This window comes from Trachurus japonicus, chromosome 23 (genome assembly GCF_045865225.1).
Source record: "Trachurus japonicus isolate A0001 chromosome 23, Traja_1.0".
Lineage (NCBI taxonomy): Eukaryota > Metazoa > Chordata > Actinopteri > Carangiformes > Carangidae > Trachurus > Trachurus japonicus.
Genome location: NC_140929.1, coordinates 4,788,728 through 4,807,334, shown reverse-complemented (window position 1 = coordinate 4,807,334; position 18,607 = coordinate 4,788,728). Strand labels below are relative to the sequence as shown.

The 18,607-nt window shown below is 39.3% G+C and overlaps 1 protein-coding gene across 1 annotated transcript; it reads left to right on the top strand.

Moving 5' to 3' along the window:
• The first annotated feature begins 1,665 nt into the window (after positions 1-1,665).
• On the top strand, positions 1,666-11,584 carry proser2 (proline and serine rich 2). Its single transcript, XM_085768998.1, has 4 exons — positions 1,666-1,816; positions 3,567-3,714; positions 8,723-8,999; positions 9,706-11,584. Exons 2-4 carry the CDS (start codon positions 3,637-3,639, stop codon positions 11,172-11,174), a joined length of 1,824 nt encoding a protein of 607 aa, XP_085625124.1. The 5' UTR covers positions 1,666-1,816; positions 3,567-3,636; the 3' UTR covers positions 11,175-11,584.
• The last annotated feature ends 7,023 nt before the right edge of the window (positions 11,585-18,607 follow it).

Genomic DNA, 18,607 nt, shown 5'->3' with positions numbered 1-18,607 from the left:
ATCGCCATTTTTTACGTTCAGTGGCAGCGTGACCGTAGGTAACCATGGAAACTCAGCGGAGCTGTCGGCTCGGGGAGAAAGTTTTCCAGGTAGCGCCTGTTAAAACCATAGACTGTGGTTAAAACTGTCACCACTGTTGTTGCATTCAGGTGCAGTCAGGCAGACGGCCGTCGGCAAACCAACCGGATGTCATTTTACTCCACAAGAGAAAGACGGTAAAACGTGGGTCAGGTAAACAATACGACATCACCATGACAACATATTGTGGACCACTTGTTTACATAGGCTAGACGCTTGTTTATCCTGTTACATGCAGCTGTTGTCTGTCTGACGTCTGCCCGATTTCACGTGAATGCAACATCAAGAATACGTTCCTATATGCAACCGCACCACTAGATGGGGGTAATTCCTACATATTATACCTTTAAAACTCTCCTCTTATTCCTATGAATGAAGCACAAGAATAAATCCTTGACAAGGCAAGATTGTGCATTTCATACTAATGTGCTTTACATAAAAACAAAACATTGGAAACATACAATTAAAGGGGTTAATAGATAATAGTAAGATACTACAACTGCTTCTAATGTTTTCCTTATAATAAAAGTCAATACAGTCAATTACAGATCGATACTGTACTATGTATCAAGAAATATAGGCTCATATTGTACAGCTATGCTCTTATTTTGAAGGGTTAAACGTCTTCCTCAGTGTGTTTTATTGTCGGTGTCTTCACTCATAATAGAAAGCCAGAGTTTGCTACCAGGCTGCAGCCAGCAGGTGGCGCTGAAAACCAATAAACAAAAGAAGAGTGTTACTGTAAGTCCTCTCTTAGTGTTTTGTAATTCATTCTTCTTTGTAGTAAAAGTGGGCCTACTTTTTCATTTGCTCGATTAAATCATCAGTTTAATCTGGCATATTAAACTGATGATTTGTGCTCTTTCAGATTCCTGCTTTATGCAAACAGAGACTTCTTATAGCTACACAAATAAAAAAAAACAATGTTTCAATAATCTACTGTATTTATTAGAAATAAATATCGTCTTGGGTTTACATATAGAAATGTTATGTCAAGGAAATTCATCTGGAGGTTAATAATAAACCCAACAACCGTGTGCTTCCCAAGAATTTTTCAATAAATAATTACAGTGAATGATTACTATAAAATACTACTGTTATACAAATAGATATTTCTTTCCTTTAAAACACCAATCTTTATTCTTGTTCTCAATGGTCTCGTTTTTTTCCACTGTATCTACAGTATCACTGTAACGTATTGTCCTGTACATATTTTATCGGTGCCTGACTCATGCGTTGAAATGACTGTGTCAATAGTGAACTTGTACCATAAAGTGTTGAGCCATAAATAAAACTGATAAACAGGTCAAACGGCAAGAAAGGGCAAAGGTGGAAATATCCCACAGTTCCTGAACCCATCCCAGTGAAACTCCTTTATACACAAGGTGTGTGTGTGTGTGTGAATGCGCGAGATAACTATCCAATGTGTCACTATAGTCACCTAACAAGTGAATGAAACCACACACACACATATACAGATTTACACACACCCTACTAACACTATGAGGTGGGCGGAGTCTCCTCGTGGCTTAAAACTGATGCGTAACGTGCCTTCTGGTGTCATTACGCACGCGGAGCTCACCGGGAGCGCACGAGAGGAGAGAGAGAAACCACCGGAGTTTAAGCAAAAGAAAAAGAAGAAAGAAACTTGTCCTACAACAAGTTTCAGATTAAAGTCGCTGCTTCATCTGTGAAGGAAACTGTTTGTATTATGATGAGAGAACTGCGGAGCTGCCGGGTGAGTTTAAAGTCTTTTTATTATTATTTAATTTTGGTGAAAGTTAAGGCTTTTATTTTCTTAAACTCATGGAGAATCTTTATATAATATTTCTGTGACAGACACTCCTGCTCACTGTAAAACCAAACATACAGTGACTAATGTATAACAAAGAATATAATGTAATATAGTAGTGTGCTGTAGGTTTTATTTCTTCTATTTAAAATCCTATATTTTATCATTTTTTCTTCTAAAAACCACTGTAAATACACAGTGTTGTTAATTACAGTACAATAAAAATAAGTATCAGCAATGAAAAACTGATTTCTGATCAATATGAATTAACATTTACTGTATAAAATGTCAAGTGTTAGTTATTACAGACATCAAAGTTTGTTTAAGTAGGTGTGGGCACATGTAAAGTTTTATTTTATTGACTTTAAAAACCAAACAAAGAGAAAGTTGTCCAATATTTGACAAGAGCAAAGTAAAAACAAATATTTCTTTTGCACTTCTGAATGTTGTAATAGCCTACATCTAGTAGATTATTTGCTGCAGATAATAATGAACTTGTGAGAGTTTAAAGGAGGGGAAATGTGTTGAATAACCACATGTGAATTGCTATTAACAACCAAAAACAAACAATGTATCATCACACACCATGACTCAGTTCATGACCCACACTGATATGAAGATGCTGTATTTGGTCCGAGGTTGTGATTGAATCTCACTGTTATCATGATGTTATGCAGAATCATTCGTTGTTGTTTTTGGCATCACAACTTTTCCTTTTTCCGGCGCCTTCTATTGTTTTCTGAGGCTTTTATCAGCAGCAGTGTTACAACAGGAATGTGTGTCACTGGTTTCGGCTCGAGCCTGTTGTGCAGCTCGGCCTGTTCCGGGTCGACTGGTCCATCAGGTGCATCGGTGATGGGCCGTAAAACTGTGGATCAGATTATCTCATACCTTTATTCCTCAACGTTTCTGAGTTAATAATCCTAATTTGACTAATATAACCAATGACTTTACATAGAGAAACACTGAGTTAACTTTTAAATAGCTACAGTAAACTGTCAAACATTAACCAGTGTTTTGATGAGGTATTTATGGCTCAAAGAGGCTGCACACTGCAAAAACTCAAAATCTTACCAAGAATATTTTGCCTATTTCTTGGCAAAATGTCATTTCCAGCCAAAATAAATCTAATTATACCTAAAATAAGACTCTTCACATGAAAAGTAGCTTGTTTTTAGACACTTTTTTTTACTTTTTTCAAGCATATTTTCACTTGAAATAAGTAGAAAAATCTGACAGTGGAGCAAGTTTTTCTTTCTTATTACAAGCACAAAAAACCTGCTTCCACTGGCAGATTTTTCTACTTATTTCAAGTGAAAATGAGTTTGAAACAAGTAAAATTATCTAAAAACAAGTTAATTTTTAGGTGATGAGTCTTATTTTAAGTGGAAAGGGATTAGTTTCGACTAGAAATGAAACATTTTGACAAGAAATAAGACAAATATTCTTGGAAAGATTTTGAGTTTTTGCAGTGATTAGATAAAAACCCACAGAATTTATCAATTAAGTTTCAATTTAAATGCTAATTCTTTTATATTTAAGTCAGATTTTTAAAGCAGGACTTTTCTTTTTTCAATATTCTTGTTTTAGCTTCCTGTCTCTGACACTTTGACCTTGAGTGACCTCAGTTTAGTATCAGCCGAGTGACGTCCTCTCTCCGTCTCTCTCTTTCTCTTTGTGTCTCCGGATGCTGCAGAAGATTCAATGATTCTGCAACGCCGGACCCTCTGTGAGATGAGCAGCTGACCTCTGACCCCTCACACGCCATGGACGTCCGTGTGCACGCCAACTCAATGCTCCAGTACGCCGTCAACGGGGGCGCCAGACGAAACCCCGGACTTGGTGTAAGTACCTAAAAAAAACCAGGGCGGCTGAGAGTCAATGAGGTGAAGGAAATAACGTAACGTTTTACACCATTAAACCTCAGGAATCAGGAAAATTAACGACACGGGGAAGAAGAACAAGAAAAAGTTTTTAGGTCTGAGACTTATTGACGTCATGTAGGCAGATTTTTTTGTTTTTGCTAAATATTTTTTTTGGACAAACTCAACGTGACATTGAGTTCAGTGACAGAACATGAACATATTTTCTTTTACATGCACCAACAAACCAGGTCTCAGTCTCCTAAACCCTCTCGCTCTTAAACAGGCATAAAACTTAATACATAGGGAAAGCCCTGTTGTATAAATGACCGCCTGCTATTGATTATGCAGCATTCACGTCATGTGGGATGCAAAAAAACAACTGCTAATATTTCCTGTTTGTTATAAATTAAGTTATTCTGCAATACAGAACTTTATTCATAACATTTTACAGACTTTTCTGCACTTTTATTGGAGTTCATCGACCCGGATGTCGACATTTACGCTACATAGAAATGAGGAAACTGATAATTACACGTGTTGCATTATATCCCTATGAGTCACATTTAGATAATTATCAACCACAGTAGAGCAGATTTATTGGCTGCTGCTGCTGTGGGGACAGTTGGTGCCACTCAGGACACAGGTATGAATAGAGTCGTCTTGTTCTATTGTCCTCTGACTCTCACACTCACAGCAAACACACACTCAGCGTATCAGATGAACAACTGATTATTCAAAACCTCGGCACTGTGTTTACACAATGCACCCATAGCCATCTCTGTCACTGAGAAATTACACCTGCTTAACAACTTAATCCTTCCCCCCTCCTCCACACACACACACACACACACACACACACACACACACACACACACACACACACACACACATGCCTTGGGGATGACATTCATTATCAGCAGCGCACAACTTGGGCGAACCGGTCGAGCTGCAGTTTTCTAGGTCCTGAGCTGCTTCGCGACAATATGCACCATTCAGTCCAGCTGAAACCGGCACATTGGTTGTTTATCTCCTTGCTGGTTTCAGTTGGGTGTTGCTGCAGGTGACTATTGTGTGAAGCACAGCACAGCTCACCTTGTTGTGGTGCTAACTAAACAACACCGATGTCAGCAACGGGCTCTGTGTTTGCCTTGTCAACCATCAAGCTGAAGGTCGTCACCTTGAAAACCGCTCAAACAAGCAGCTTCCTTCAGAGTAGACTGCTGGTGGTTGTGTAGCCTAATTGTAGTGAAACACAACCACTGCACTGTTAAACACTCTGTTGTTCACTCACATCAGTGGGAAAAGTGTTGTCATCATTGTCACAGGTGGAATAGACTGCGGACAAAACAGTTATTTCATCCTTTAAATGCCGGTTAGCTTAGTTTAGCTTAGCATAAAGACTGTAAACAGCTTGGTTTTGCACCAAGGTCACAAAATGCTTTTCCTCTTAGCATGAAGTTGGAGTCAGCATTTGTGCATCAAAAACTGATGCAAAATCTCGAATGAGGACATGGTTAGCTTAACTTATGTTAACGTAATGACTGTAAACAGAGGGAAACATGTGGTCTGCTTCTGTCCGAAGTTCACAGAATTGACCTAATTAACACGTGTTTCCTGAAACAACAGAGTATTGCTTTGGCATAAAGCTGGAGTCAAGGGGGCAGCTAGTTTAGCTTAGCATCAAGCATGGGAAAAATATGTTGCCTGGTTCTCTCTGAAGATGATAAAAATCCATTTAACAGTTGCTTTAATTCACACTTTGCAAAAACTGAAGCACAAATCTGGTTAGCTTGCCTTAGCATAAAGACTCTAAGCAGTTGTAGGATTGTCTGTTAGTCTGTTCACAAACAGAGATGTTAAAACTACATTATGGTTTAATGAGAGGTTAGAGTTGGACAAACAATATCAAGGCGAGCACCAGTTTTGGTTTTGGACTTCTTCGTGCAATGTCGCTCCAAACCCGCCAATCTCACTGTAACAAGACTCGAGGACTTTGGGACGGTCGGTCACTGTGCTCAACTTGTTTATTGCCAAGAAATAGCTTCAGCATATAATTCCTCCTACAACCACAGACATGCTTTCACATTTCTGTTTGTGTACACATTAAACAAACATGATGTAATGGATGCATGTCGACGAAGACAGAAAGGTTTCTGTGCAGTTTTTATACTTATGTCCACAGGTTTGGGTGCAGTGCTAACAGCTAATTTAATTTGTTCAACATCCATGTATCACTTAAGTCAAACATCAGAGGTAGGCTACACTGCAAAAACTCAAAATCTTTCCAAGAATATTGTCTTATTTCTTGTCAAAATGTCTCAATTTTAGTCAAAACTAATCTCTGTCCACTTAAAATAACTCAAAATGACCCATCACCTAAAAATTAACTTGTTTTAGACAGTTTTCACTTGTGTCAAACTAATTTTCAATTGAAATAAGTAGAAAAATCTGCCAGTGAAAGCAAGTTTTTTGTGCTTGTAATAAGAAAGAAAAACTTGCTCCACTGTCAGATTTTTCTACTTATTTAAAGTGGAAAATTTGCTTGAAAAAAGTAAAAAGTGTCTAAAAACAAGCTACTTTTGAATGTAGTATGTAGTAGTAGTATTTTAAGTATAATTAGATTTATTTTGACTAGAAATGACATTTTGACTAGAAATAAGACAAATATTCTTGGGAAGATTTTTTTGCAGTGTACCTGGCTAGTTTTTGACTTCCTGAAGACGGGGATTGGTTTCAATTTTTAATTATCAGTCAGTTACGTAAAGCATCTTGTATCTCAAGTATGAAAACTGCAAAACCAATGACAAAATGTAGAAATTAATATTTATTAATGTTTTACTGCTCATACTTTACTTGTAATGTAACTGGGTTTCTTCAGTGCAGCTGTTTTTTCGGGTCTGTTTCATGTTGTCACGGGAGATTACCTGCTCCTCATGGCCATGTGGTTTAGTTTAAATAGGCGGACTCGATCTTTATCAGGACTGAAGAAAGACCACAGAGTGAGGCAGCAAAATCAGTAGTCACGGTGTTGTTGTTACTGGATAGCCCATTGTGTTGTCTTTTTCAGTGGCAGCACTGTGCGAAGCAGGACAGGTAGCTGTGGAGGTGAAGGTGAAGGGAGGGGCAACAGAAACAGAAGAGAGGGGCATTTGAGCTAAATATAGGGTGGGAAAGAAAGTTTGGAGGGTTGGGATGGAGGAACAAACAGGCCTGTGTTCACTCTGTACACACACGTCTACTGTAGGAGAAAGTTGTAGTGGATGGTTTGCACCGAGATGAAGAGAGAAATGAAGACGAACCTGAACTGTTAAAGCTTAAAGGACAATTCCGGTCGAATTCAACACGGGGGTGTATTTTCATATCATTTTAGGTCTAAAAGAATGAATCTGAAGATTTTCAGTTTAATCGCTCCTGTTTTGCGGTAGCTGCGTCTGTCCCTGCATCGCCACGGCAGCAATGAATGGGAGTGGATGTAAGTTCCGTTGTTTAGGCTGTTTCCAGCCCTCAAAGCCGCAATTTTTTTCCACAGACAGCGTCAGATGGCTACTCAAACATGCACCGAGAAGTTTATTTACTTCAAGCAAGCCGACATGTTTGTAAAAGTCGATCTAATTCAAAGTCTCCCGGAGTCTCGCGCGAGACCCAGTTGCCGTGCGCGGTGTGTTCAGGAGCAGTGGGAAAAGCTACCGTTTGTGTCATAAATACAGGAATATCAACTCTTGACTTGCTTCAAGTAAAAAAAACTTCTCGGCGCATGTTTGATTAGCCACCTGACGCTGTCTGTGGAAAAAAATGTACACTTCAAGCAAGTAAAGAGTTGATATTACTGTGTTTATGACACAAGCGGTAGCTCCCACTGCACCTGAATACACCAGCACTGCAACTTCGGGCTCGCGCGAGACTCCGGGAGACTTTGAATTAGATCGACTTTTACAAACATGTCGGCTTGCTTGAAGTAAATAAACTTCTCGGTGCATGTTTGAGTCGCCATCTGATGCTGTCTGTGGAAAAAAATTGCGGCTTTGAGGGCTGGAAACAGCCTAAACAACGGAACTTACATCCACTCCCATTCATTGCTGCCGTGGCGATGCAGGGACAGACGCAGCTACCGCAAAACAGGAGCGATTAAACTGAAAATCTTCAGATTCATTCTTTTAGACCTAAAATGATATGAAAATACACCCCCAAGTTGAATTCGACCGGAATTGTCCTTTAATAGTTTTGATTGATGAAGATATCAGCACATGTAAATATTGGAAAGGTCTCACCTTGGTCTTAAAAAGAAGAACATCCCATACACTACTCTTGCTCGGATTCAGTTTATTGATCATCCTAATGTTTACACTGCAAAAACTCAAAATCTTACCAAGAATATTTGTCTTATTTCTAGTCGAAACAAATCTAATTCTACTTAAAATAAGACTCATCACATTAAAAGCAGCTTGTTTTTAGACATTTTTTTTTTTTACTTCTTCAAGCATATTTGCACTTGAAATAAGTAGAAAAATCTGATAGTGGAGCAAGTTTTTCTTTCTTATAACAAGCACAAAAAACTTACTTTCACTGGCAGATTTTTCTACTTATTTCAATTGAAAATTTGTTTGAAACAAGTGAAAATGATCTAAAAACAAGACAACATTTTTAGGCAATGAATCTTATTTTAAGTGGAAAGAGATCAGTTTTGACTAGAAATGAGACATTTTGACCAGAAATAAGACAAATATTCTTGGAAAGATTTTGAGTTTTTGCAGTGTAGGTCTCTTTAGAGAGGTCAAAGGTCTAGAGATCCTAAAGTGTCAGCCTCTCTAGGCCTTTATCAGGAGTTATGATGATGGAGAGACGAGAGATACCAACATTTCAGAGTCTCAAGAAAGTCTATAGTGGCCAAAGGTCTAGAAATCCTATTGTTCTGGCCTCTATATATATAGACCTTTGTTAGACAATAAAGTTACACCATATGAACAATTTTTCTTCTGTTCTTTTGCAGGACGATGACATGCGGTATCTGAGCCAGGAGGAGCAGGAATGCATCCAGTTCTTTGAGGACACCATTGTCTCATTGGAAGAGAGTCTGGATGAGGACGACCCGAGACCCGGGCAGATGGCGCCTGCTGTCGAAGAGGTGGATAAACCCCGAGCATCGAGCCCCGACCCCGTGGTGGTCAGACCTCTCAGTCCCAAAGACCAGGATATCATAGACCTGGTGCGACCAGAACCGGACTTGGTGCAGACGAGAGAGTCAAACTTCATCCCCACCAGTCCAGGTAATGTACTGCAGCTGTCCTCCTCTGTTGCTCACCCTGAGGTTTCTCCGATTTTTCCCTGTTAAAAGGGTTTTCCATGGATTTTTCCTCAGTCGATGTGAGGGTCTAAGGACAGAGGATGTTGTTGTGATGCCATGTGAAGCCCTTTGAGACAAATTGTTTGTAAAAATGGGCTATACACTGCAAAAACTCAAATATTTTACCAAGAATATTTGTCTTATTTCTAGTCAAAAGGTCATTTCTAGTCAAAACAAATCTCATTCTACTTAAAATAAGACTCATCACATAAAAAGTAGCTTGTTTCTAGACACTTTTTACTTCTTTCAAGCATATTTTCACTTGAAATAAGTAGAATAATCTGATAGTGGAGCAAGATTTTCTTCCTTATTACAAGTAGCCTACAAAAAACTTGCTTTCACTGGCAGATTTTTCTACTTAATTCAAATCAAAATTTGTTTGAAACAAGTGAAAATTATGTAAAAACAAGTTAATTTTTAAGTGATGAGTCTTATTTTAAGTGGAAAGAGATTTGTTTTGACTAGAAATGGGACACTTTGACAAGAAATAAGACAAATATTCTTGGAAAGATTTTGAGTTTTTGCAGTGTACAAATAGAATTGCCTTGCTTGTATCTTCTATAGATCGACGCAATAACAAATATTGATCTATTGGCCTATTGACCATTTCACGATTTCTTCCTTTCCAGATTTCCAGAGTATGTTGCCGCCCCCTGAAAGCCACTTTGAGATAAAGCCGAGGCGTGACAGCCTACCTTCGGAGTACAACCCCCCGCTACCGAGCGGCAGCTACGGGCCGACCGACAGCAGCCACTCCTCGTACCATCCTCCGGGCTCGATTCCCACGCCGGTCCTGATCGCCCATCAGATCGCTGAGAACCAGGCGGGAGGAGGAGGAGGAGGAGGAACACCCTCCTCACTCATCCACCGTCGCAGCTTCGAGTCTGACAAACCATCGAGCTACGGCGCAGATCATGCATCAAAACACGGTCCTCCTACCTCGGCGAAGCCTTCCCGCTACCCGTCTAACATCAGCATGATCCTCGGTGGCAGCAGCAGCAAGGAGCACCAGAACCAGTCTCTGGCTAACGTGAACATCCAAGAGAGGCGGACGCAAATGCTGGCAAACCTCACGGGAACGTCCCATCCTCTGCTGCAGGAAAACACTCATCCGCACGCTGCTGCAGGAGAGAGGGCTCGAAACGTCCCCACTCGCAGCATCTCCTTCAAGGACCCCACACCGGACAAATCCAGGATGGAGGCCTTGTCTAAGTTGGGGCTAACGAGGAATCGAGCCATGTCGGGGGGCACGTCGTTCCTCTCTATCCCGCTGGATCTTCCACAAGGTGCAGAAACCAGTGCCAAACCTCCAGAACCCAAAATTACAACACCGCCGCTGAGTCACAGAGACCAGAAAGCAGCAGAGATTTTGCGGACGAATTCTCTCAGGAGCCAGCAGGAACAAAGAAACCCCCAACCGAGTCCTTCACTTCCAACAACTTACCCTCCACCTCCCGTAGAAACCAAGGCACCCTCTCCTTCTCCTCCACCTGCACCCGAGGTCGCCTCACTGGAGTTTAACAGCTATGGAGGGAAGTCCATCGTGGTCAAACCTACAGTTTCCTCCAAGACCGAGCCAGAAACCCTTCCAACAAGCCACGAACCCCAAATCCTCCCACCTGCACTGGCCAACCCCAGCGAGTTCAACCCCTACGGAGGGAAAACCAAGGTTATGACACCTGTTTCTGTCACTAGAACCAGGAACGACCTTCCCGACATCCTCAGCTCCCACATCGACAAGAGCCAAACCTTGCCCGTCAAATCGCGGGAGGCGCCACCCGCCGTTACGCCCAACAGTTACGGAGGAAAGAGTCGGACCATCAACCCTTCTCATCGCGCTCCGGAAAACTCATCGAAGAGTTTCAAAGCTCCGCCGCCGGCGACCGCCCCGAGACCTGCCCGACACTCGTCTTTCCAAAACTCGACTCAACTCGGTCTGCCGAAAGCACCGCAAAGGACCTTTTCCCCCGAACGCAGGCGGAAATCGGCGCCCATGTTCCGACCGCAGGGCATCACCGTGCAGTTCTCCGGGCGCGGCGCGATGAACGAATCACGTAGAGAGGCGTTGAAGAAGCTGGGGCTGCTGAAGGACTCTTGAAAGACTTTCACATTTTATTCTCCAGCCGGGCTGCAACCTGTCGAACATGAATCTCCGGTGTGCAGCTGCGTGGTGGGGGTGGTATGATAGACGATAGACGTTTCTCCATGCGAGACTGAGTTTGAGGCGTGGCCGGACAGAGAGAGAGAGAAAGAGAGAGAAAAGAGACATACCTTTACAGGAGGAGGAATCCTGTGATAGACCTGCACAGCCAGTTCTCAATTCCTGGGCTATTTAAAAACTGACAAACCAGTGTGGCACTGTGCAGCTGCTGCAGAAGGTCTCAGAGGACAGATGAACTGCAAGCTGATCGAACACTGCAAAAACTCAAAATCTTTTCAAGAATATTTGTCTTATTTCTTGTCAAAATGTCTAATTTCTAGTCAAAACTAATCTCTTTCCACTTAAAATAAGACTCATCACCTAAAAATTGACTTGTTTTCAGATCCTTTTCACTTGTTTCAAACAAATTTTCACTTGAACCAAGTAGAAAAATCTGCCAGTGAAAGCAAGTTTTTTGTGCTTCAATAAGAAAGAAAAACTTGCTCCAATGTCAGATTTTTCTACTTATTTCAAGTGAAAATATGCTTGAAATAAGTTAAAAAAAAAAAAAAAGTCTAAAAACAAGCTACTTTTTATGCGATGAGTCTTATTTTAAGTAGAATTAGATTTGTTTTGACTAGAAATAAGACAAATATTCTTGGTAAGATTTTGAGTTTTTGCAGTGAAGACATCATACTGTATATATACCTCCTTAGGGACAAGCCGATGCTGTGAACAGAAGCATCGAAATTGCCACAAAAGGCGGTGATTGTGAACAACCAGACTTTTTAAAAACCCAATTCCTAAACCCCAACATCTAAACATCAACAGATCCAATGAAAAGACCAAAAATAAACACAGAGTTTAATCAGACTGGGCACTGCAGTTTCTGCAAAACCTCACTCCAACAGTAGGAAGTTGTGAATTTGTTGGGGACTATTTTCAGCCATGGTTTAATAAACATTTGATCATGTAGCAGGATTGAACCATGATGAAGCACAATGGGACTAAGACCATGTTGGGGCCATAGATTGAATCTTAAATCAATTTTTATTTGGGTTTTAATCTTATTTTTATGTGTAGAGTAAGGCTGGATCCTCTGTTGGCCAAAGCGAGTTGTTTGGTCCTTTGCTAACGCACACTATGAATTGAAATGGAAAAGGCCCTTCTTTTAAATCTATGATGTGGCATTATTATAATTTTTAAGACCATTACTACTTCAATTTCTAAATATATCTGCTCTTAATCTAAATAAACTGACACCATGCATGCGCGGTTAAAGTTCAGAGAATAGGGTTGTTTCTAGGAATGTATGACATACTATGAGGAATGGACACCACAGGGTCACACTGCAAAATCTCAAAATCTTTCTAAGAATTTGCGTTTTATTTCTTGTCAAAATGTCTCATTTCTAGTCAAAACTAATCTCTAATACGACTCATCACCTAAAAAATAACTTGTTTTTAGATCATTTTCACTTGTTTCAAACAAATTTTCACTTGAAAAAAGTTTTTTGTGCTTGTAATAAGGGAGAAAAACTTGCTCCACTATCAGATTTTTCTACTTATTTCAAGTGAAAATATGCTTGAAAGAAGCAAAAAGTGTCTAAAAACAAGCTACTTTTTATTTGATGAGTCTTATTGTAAGTAGAATGAGATTTATTTTGACTAGAAATGACATTTTGACTAGAAATAAGACAAATATTCTTGGAAAGATATTTGAGTTTTTGCAGTGCATCATGGTTTAAACTTTGCCCCAGGTGTTGTCTAGCAGGTTAATCAGGCTCTGCAAATCATATTTCTAGTCTTAATAATGGTTTAAAAACAACAAAACCCACAACACATACCTGAAAAATACCTCCCACCTTTTGCTTTTATAACTTACACTACGGTTATTTTCCATTCCCAGGCTGTGAAGTCGTTATCACCTCTGTTACACGGGACGTTTTCTCTGTTTTCACTGGTTTTGGGGGCATTTTTTTAGTCAGCAGGGATTGTCGGTAAATGTTTTTTTATTTGTTTGTTTTTTCCATCAGGGCTTTCAGGACGAGATCAAAGTTGAAAGCACTTTTTTTTCTCTAGATGAGCTTTATTACTAAGTTCTGACATATTGTGACAGTTATAAAGCAGCCTGTGTTTGTCCCAGCGGACCAATGATGGCTGCAGGAGGAGCTGCAAGCACCAAGCTGAGCTGGAAGATATTTTTACTCCGCGGTACAAAAAAACCTCCCACACCAAACCACAGACTGTGGAATGGGGTTTGTGGGTAGGAGTCGGACTTTTTTCTTTTTTTTTTTTTTTACTATGTGGAGGGAGAGGTTCGAAAGTGCTCCTTATAGGGATGGGCGAGCACACGGCATTGTACAAAACACAAGCACTAAAAACCACCGAGTCTAGAAATACACCAGTGGGCCAGTCGTGTGTTTGCATTCCTGTCGAGCTGTTTGTCGATATTTTTGTTTCTGACATTTGCAAGTGTGTTATTTAACTGTTGTCTATGTGTGTAATGTATGTGTATGTGTATACACTGCAAAAACTCCAAATCTTTCCAAGAATATTTGTCTTATTTCTTGTTGAAATGTCTCATTTCTAGTCAAAACTAATCTCTTTTCGCTTAAAATAAGACTCATTGCCTAAAAATTAACTTGTTTTCAGATAATTTTCATTTGTTTCAAACAAATTTTCATAAGTAGAAAAATCTGCCAGTGAAAGCAAGTTTTTTATGCTTGTAGCCTAATAAGAAAGAAAAACTTGCTTCACTATCAGATTTTTCTACTTATTTCAAGTGAAAATCTGCTTGAAAGAAGTAAAAAGTGTCTAGAAACAAGCTACTTTTTATGTGATGAGTCTTATTTTAAGTAGAATTAGATTTGTTTTGACTAGAAATGACATTTTTGACTAGAAATGAGACAAATATTCTTGGTAGGATTTTGAGTTTTTGCAGTGTATGTGTGTGTGTGTGTGTGTGTGTCTAGACTCCGCCCTCTGTAGTTCACCTACAGTCACTTTTGAAGTAAACTTTGGTGTCGCACACAGGCGATGATGATGAACTCCTGTGTGAACATTTTAGTGAATTTTGTTTACAGACTCCGGTTCTCTGTAGTTTTTTGCTACAGTCTTTTTGAAGTATCTAATGGTGCATATGTAAGTATGTATGTATGTATATGTATGTATGTATGTATGTAGCTACATGTTGTTTAACACACCCCACAGATCTGCACTGACCAGACAGGGTACAAAAAAGAAAAAAAAGGAAATAAAAAAGCTATAGGAAGTGCGTATGTATGTTTATGTGGGGCGACGATGCTGCTATGGGACAACAGCCTGGTCGACTCTCGGACTTTTACTTTACATGTTGTTGTATAGACTCTTCTTAATATATGTAAAGTTGATTTTTTTTGTGTGTTTTTTGTCAGTCATTAAACCGAATAATGAAACAAACTTCTCTTCTACTTGTTTTTCTTTCATTAACCCCGGAAAAGGGCGAGCAGGTGCTGATCAATGATTGGCCACAAGCTGGAGAATGATTCACCTGGTAGAGTAGAAGGTGATGTTTAATGATGATGATGATGAGGGCTCTTAAAGGGTTGGCTGACTGTTTTCTTAGTTATCGCCCCCCAAAAATGAGCAGATTTCAGAATAAAACACTTAGAGAAAACAAAAATCCTGCAAAGTGTTGGGTCCAAGTGGGGGGCGGGGCTTGGTGACAGCTTTCATTGTGACATCACAAAGTGACAGGAAGTCCTGACGGCTGGTTTTATAAGGCTTAGTTTCTGAATCCAGGCTGTGTGCATTTCTCTGTGGACTGAGGCTTTGATACTTTCACAGTATTAATATAGAACCTAGAGCTGCTTTATAATCACACTACACATGGACATCTACCTTTATACTGTATGGAGCTTTAACACAAACATGGAGCTTTAATACAAACATCTACCTTTATACTGTATGGAGCTTTAACACAAACATCTACCTTTATACCGTATGGAGCTTTAACACAAACATCTTCCTACTGCTTTATACTTTTAGGTTGTTTTTTTTTTTTTTTAAACCTCAGTTTTCACTTTCTGTTTTTATAAACTTTGGGTTTTTTTTTAGACCTTCTCTGTGTTTCACATTGGACTCGTTGTGTCGAACACCAGCGGCTCAGAGGAAAACTGTAGACTGACTGTAGACCGTTACATAACGCTGTAACACAGAGGGTCCTTCACTGAGGAGGGGTGTGTGTGTGTGTGTGTGTGTGTTGTAAGGGCTTATGAACATCTGCATCACCTGTGGACGTGTCTCAGGATGATTGACGTTCATTTTTTCCTCTTCATTAGTGAACGTTTATCTTCTGCTCATCTCTGGTGTCAAACTCTGGTTCGACCACATTCATTACTCTGCTTCACACTTTCTATCTGGGACACATTATGTCATTTTAGTTTTTACACCATCAGTTTAAGATTAAACAAGCAAATAATTTGATTATCAATAGTTTAAATAAATCGATATAGAGCTGAAATACTAGAAAATCTTAATGATTTTAATGTATTTAAAAGGATCTGTCTAACGTGTAGTTTTTTGTTTTTTTAAGATCACAGAACTCACTGGTTATTTCATAAATCATTAGCAGAGTTTTCTAAGTAGATAATAACTTGTAGCCCTGGAGGAAACTAACACTGTTCTTCAATTATTTCACTGACGGCTGCAGCTACTGATTATTATAATTGTGAGAAACAGATTTTCATTCCTACCATATTTCTTGGGACGGGATGACAAATAGTCTTTGAATCATGTTGATGCTCCTGACAGAGAATAAATGTTAGAAAACAGTGAAATATGGAAAATGCGATTTACTGATACTCACACTGCAAAAACTCAAAATCTTTCCAAGAATATTTGTCTTATTTCTTGTCAAAATGTCTCTTTTCTAGTCAAAACTAATCTCTTTCCACTTAAAATAAGACTCATCACCTAAAAATCAACTTGTTTTTAGTTTTTTTTTTTAGTCCACAGGGTTTGGGTGCAGTGCTAACAGCTGATTTAATTTGTTCAACATCCATGTATCACTTAAGTCAAACATCAGAGGTAGGCTACACTGCAAAAACTCAAAATCTTTCCAAGAATATTGTCTTATTTCTTGTCAAAATGTCTCAATTTTAGTCAAAACTAATCTCTTTCCACTTAAAATAACTCAAAATGACCCATCACCTAAAAATTAACTTGTTTTAGACAGTTTTCACTTGTTTCAAACCCATTTTCAATTGAAATAAGTAGAAAAATCTGCCAGTGAAAGCAGATTTTTTGTGCTTGTAATAAGAAAGAAAAACTTGCTCCACTGTCAGATTTTTCTACTTACCGTATTTGTAGTGAAAATCTGCTTGAAAGAAGTAAAAAGTGTCTAAAAACCAGCTACTTTTAATGTGATGAGTCTTATTTTAAGTAGAATGAGATTTGTTTTGACTAGAAATAAGACAAATATTCTTGGTAAGATTTTGAGTTTTTGCAGTGCATATTTCAACTATTTTTTCCTGCAAATGGTAAAAAAAAAGAAAACTAGAAACTTGCAGATGCTAAAAAAGACTTTTGGGTGCATTTTGGTTTAAAAACTTAAGAGAAAATGATGAATATCAAGTATTTAAATTAATTCTTCCATTGCTTGTTTTTGATTCCCAGGTGTGCAAGGTAATTCAACAACAACAACTACTTCTTTTTGTCCCCTCTGGGCCTCCGTATGACGTCGATCCAGCCGTGTTTAACAGTGTCCTATATGTATGTGCTGCGTTCAGGGGCGGGAACAGACAGGAAGTGAGGAAATGCTGATGTTTGCTGCCTTGTAATTAGAGCTCGACACACTGAGGCCACACCCTCACACACACACACACACACACCCTCACACACACAAGAGTTTTCGTCTTCATATATTTTATTGTGATCACTTCTGTCCGTCAGGAGCCGAGACACAAAGCTGAAGAAGCTGCTACTGTTTTTCTTTTTGCTCGCAGGAAGATAAAAAAACAAAAAAAAAACAACGCCAAGGTTTTTTTTTCTTTTTGTTTTGTTTTGAACCTAGAAACAGACGAACTAGATCAGAGTGCAGCAGAAAACACAGAGCACATTTAACCATCTACAGGCTCCACGGGGTAAAACAGATCTAAAATATATATCACTGAGGAAGACTCTCAGGCACACGGTTATTCAAAAAAAACAAAAAAAAAATCCACGTGACACTACACAAATCCAAATCAAAGCAAGCTGGATATTGTCAAAAAAAAACAAAACTTAACTCTTAGATTCTGGAGGAAAAAACAAAAAATAAAACAAAAAAAACATCTAGTGAGACAAGAAGTTGGAGAAAGTGACGATTATGTACAGACAGGTGTCCATCAGTGAGCAGGTCACATGACGCCCGGACGTCCAGATGTTCCAGGTGTGTGTGTGTGTGTGCAAACGAGGCCGAGATGGAAAAGTCTGGTGGAGCTTCGCAACTCTGGTGTTTGATTCACCGAACAATTAATCAATTAACTGGTCAAAATAAACTGCAGCACGACTCATAATTAACTTAATCGTCTCGTTTTAACTTCCCCGTCCAAACAAAAAAGACAATAATTGATCTATTAACTGATTATTTCCCTGCTCGTCGGTTCATCTCTAACTCAAATACCTTCCTTCGATCATCGGAGGCCAATTAAATCAGTAGAAACAGATAATAACAGATCAATTAAGTTAAATGGAGACGCCATTATCATTCACATGTGTCACAAACCAGCTGCTGCAATGATTGGTTGATTGATCAATAAGGTGTTTTCCGACAGAAAATTGATTAATTTTCCTGGACTGGACTTTAAATCGGGGAAAAGAAGACGATCAGAAACATGATTTTCTGCTGTTTTTATATTTTCCAAGCATAAAATTCCCATAATTCCCTGGTTGCAGCTTCTCAATGTGATTTTTTTTTGCTTTATCCGTCAAAAAAATAGCATTTTTTAAGATTTAAATAATAATCTGATGATTAATTAAGAAAAGAAGCTGCAGATCGATCACTGCTCCCAACCATCGGCCAATTTTTCACCTTTTCAGCCTTGTGTGTGTGTGTTTGTATGTGTGTGTGTGTGTGTGTGTGTGTGTGAAACGTCGTCGTCCTCCTCTGCATCACTGGGCGAACGGTCCTTGAACGCACCACCTCAAGTGTTAAAATCCTCCTCGTCGTCCCGTCGTTCGTCTGCGCTGTCGCTTCGTGTTCCCGAGTCCAAAAAACAAAACAAAACAAAACAAAAGGAACTACCGTACTGAGAAATAAAAATCTGGATCTTAAACTCGTCTCGTTTAAACATTTTCACCCACTCGCAGGTTCGAACTCCTAAATACGAGTCACTGTTTTCCTCCAGTAGCGGCGGAAATGGCGGCGGT